Source organism: Pteropus alecto, unplaced genomic scaffold (genome assembly GCF_000325575.1).
Source record: "Pteropus alecto unplaced genomic scaffold, ASM32557v1 scaffold392, whole genome shotgun sequence".
Classification (NCBI taxonomy): domain Eukaryota; kingdom Metazoa; phylum Chordata; class Mammalia; order Chiroptera; family Pteropodidae; genus Pteropus; species Pteropus alecto.
The window spans coordinates 1,451,152-1,454,709 of NW_006431933.1; the positions used below are offsets into that span (position 1 = coordinate 1,451,152).

At 36.6% G+C, this 3,558-nt stretch overlaps 1 protein-coding gene across 1 annotated transcript in view; it reads right to left on the minus strand.

The window, feature by feature from the left end:
• Positions 1-3,558, minus strand: part of ZNF41 (zinc finger protein 41) — a 60,857-nt gene that overhangs the window by 8,459 nt on the left and 48,840 nt on the right. The window contains exon 5 of the mRNA XM_015585554.2: positions 4-2,049. Coding sequence (XP_015441040.1) covers positions 4-2,049 — 2,046 coding nt within the window. The remainder of the gene's footprint in view (positions 1-3; positions 2,050-3,558) is intronic.

The following is a 3,558-nucleotide window of genomic DNA, read 5'->3' on the forward strand; positions in this document are numbered from 1 at the left end:
TGCCTTTATAAAGTTTTTCTCCATTATGAGTTTTCTGATGTTTAATGAGATTTGATCTGTCAGTGAAAGCCTTCTGACATTCTATACAAGCATATGGTTTCTTTCCTGTATGAATTATCTGATGCATACTTAGTGTTGCTTTCTGGATGAAAGCTTTCCCACATTTACTGCATTCATAGTGTCTTTCTCCAGTATGAGATTTCTGATGGATAGTGAGGCGTGACTTCCAGGTGAAAGTTTTCCCACAGTCACTGCATTTATAAGGTTTCTCTCTAGTATGGATTTTCTGATGTGTTATGAGATTCGACCTGTCAGTGAAGGCTTTTCCACATTCAGCACATATATTGGGCTTCTCTCCTGTGTGAATTTTCTGATGCACGCGGAGTTGTGATTTCTTAGTGAAGCATTTTCCACAGTCACTGCATTCATAAGGTTTCTCTCCAGTATGAATTCTGTGATGTGCAATGAAGTGTGATTTCTGGATGAAAGCCTTCCCACATTCAGGACAAACATAGGGTTTTTCTCCTGTATGGATTCTCTGATGCACACTTAGTGTTGATTTCTGAATAAAGGCTTTCCCACATTCATTGCATTCATAGTGTCTCTCTCCAATATGAGATTTCTGATGTATTTTGAGGCGTGACTTCCATATGAAAGCTTTTCCACAACCGTTGCATTTATAGGGTTTCTCTCCAGTATGAGTTTTCTGGTGTTTAATGAGATTTGACTGATCACTGAAAGCCTTCCCACATTCAGTACACATATAGGGTTTCTCTCCAGTATGAGTTTTTTGATGTGTAGTTAAATTTGTCCTATGAGTGAAAACCTTTCCACATTCTGTACATATATAGGGCTTTTCTCCTGTGTGAATTCGTCGATGCACATGGAGTTGTGACTTCTTAGTGAATGATTTCCTACAATCACTGCACTCATAAGGTTTTTCTCCAGTATGAATTCTCTGATGTGTATTGAAATGTGATTTCTGGATAAAGGCCTTCCCACATTCAGTGCATACATAGGGTTTCTCTCCTGTGTGAATTCTCTGATGCATCTTGAGTGCCGATTTTCTTGCGAAAGCTTTCCCACATTCGCTGCATGCATAGAGTTTCTCTCCAGTATGAGTTTTCTGATGTATATTGAGGTCTGAATTCTGGGAGAAGCCTCTTCCACATTCACTGCATTCATAAGGTTTTTCTCCTGTATGAATTCTCATATGTCTAAAGAGATATGATCTGTGGAAAAAGGCTTTTCCACATTCACTGCATTTATAGAGTTTCTGTCCAGTATGAATCTTCTGATGTGTAATGAAGTTTGACTTGAGAGTAAAGACCTTCCCACATTGAGTACATATATAGGGTTTCTCTCTTGTATAAACACTCTGAGCTACATCAGTTTGTGGCTTCTGAGTGAAGACTTTCTCATTTTTGTTGCATTCATGGGATTTTTCTCCAGCATGGATTCTCTGATGCTCAAAGAGATGTGACTTCTGGGTGAAGCTCTTTACATATTCAGTACATACATAAAGTTTCCCCCCGGTATGAATTTTCTGTTGATGGTTGAGAACTTGTGTGTGGCCAAGGTGTTTTTCACATTGATTATGTTCCCAAGCATTTGCTCCCGTATTAGCATTCTTATTCTTATTCTTAGCAGAGGAAGAGCTATGGGCAAAATTGTTGCCATTCCCAAAAATCTTATTAAGGTTCATTGTTGCATTGCTTTTATTATGATTATATAAGTTTAAAGTATGCTTCAAACTCTTTCCAAATGTGTCACTGTTATGGAATCTTTTAATTGAAGGAACAAGCTTGGTACTCACATAAATTATTTTTTCAATGTTTTTACATCCATAGCTCCTCTCCTTAATGAATACTTTCACATGACTTAATGAATTATTTTGGTTTTCTTGATATCTCTCTAGCTGGTCTTTATCTTGCCACAATCCTTCTAAAATGAAACACAATGAATCTTCTATGGATTGACTAAATTTCTCACAGTGGAATGAAACTTCTCCCAAAATTCTCTGTTGTTGGGTTAGCCCAATATCTTCATCTAAAAGTAAAAAAAAAAAAAAAAAATAACGCAAAGAACAATTAGCAGAGGAGAGAGGGAATGTATAGTTCAGACAGGATGAATACAGAGAATTGAAGAGTCCATACGACAATAATGAAAATAGTAATAATGTAGTAATACAAAAAATTCTTCTAGAACATTTACTATATGCCAAACAATTATATACCATTTGTGATGGACCAGGCACTGTTACAAATGCTTTACACATAACAGCTCATTTAATCTTCACCAAACCCTAAAAAGTAGCTATCATTATCAATCATGTTTCACAGATGAAAAAACAGAAGCACAGAGAAGTTATGTAACTTGCTGAAGATCAAATAGCAAAATAAGTGAGAAGGATGGAATTTGAACCCTTAGAATCTATATCCATTAGTAGGAGGTCTAGATAGTGAGTCAAATAACCAGAAGAAGAAACTGAAATCTGTTAAAGGGAAGCCTGGATTTCAAGAAGTATTTCAGATAGTATGTCCTTATTACATATCAGCTCTAAAATCTTACTAATTTCTCTGCTTCCTCTTGCTTTTCCCTCTGAACAAATATGAGCATCAACATTATATTTATGTGCCTCAAACACCAATTCCTTTATATCTATAGGAAAAACTGTTGCAACATCAGCTATCTTGACATAGACAAACAGTCAATAGGTATATGTGCTCCAACTCTATAGTCAGCTGCTAGTCTTCCTAGGTCCCAGGAATATATAGTTTTAACAAATGTAAAATAGAAGAGAGAAAGCCATCTATGGCAGAAACTTCAAGTCATCCATCCAAATCTATTTACCTCTCCTATTATAGTAACAGAATGTAGCTGGGCATAAAATTAACCAGCTTCACTTTGTTCTCACTAATGGAGTATGAGCAGAAGTAATATGTGCACTTCCAGGCAAGGCCTTAAAACAGTGGGCAAATCGTCTTTTTCTTTCTTTCTTTTTAAATTAAGTTTATTGGGGGTAACATTGGTTAATACAATCATATAATTTTCAGGTGTACATTATCATTTGACATCTGTATATTCTATTGTGTGTTCACCACCCAAAGTCCAGTTTCCTTCAGCTACCATATAGCTCGTCCCCTTTACCCACTTCACCCTCCCCATACCCCCCTTCTTTCTTTCTTTAAATTAAGTTTATTGGGGGTAACATTGGTTAATACAATCATATAATTTTCAGGTGTACATTATCATTTGACATCTGTATATTCTATCGTGTGTTCACCACCCAAAGTCCAGTTTCCTTCAGCTACCACATAGAGAATCCCCTTTACCTACTTCACCCTCCCCTTATCCCCCTATATTTGACCACTTTTACCCTGTCTACCTCTCCCCTCTTCTCCCACCCCACTAGTAACCACTAGTCTATAGTCCATGTCCATGAGTCTCTGTTTGTTAAAGGACACAGCTTAGAAATGTGAGCGAACAATTTTTTGGTATCAAAAATTCTAATCTAGTAGCAGCAATCAGTCCCAACTAAATCACAATTTGATAATA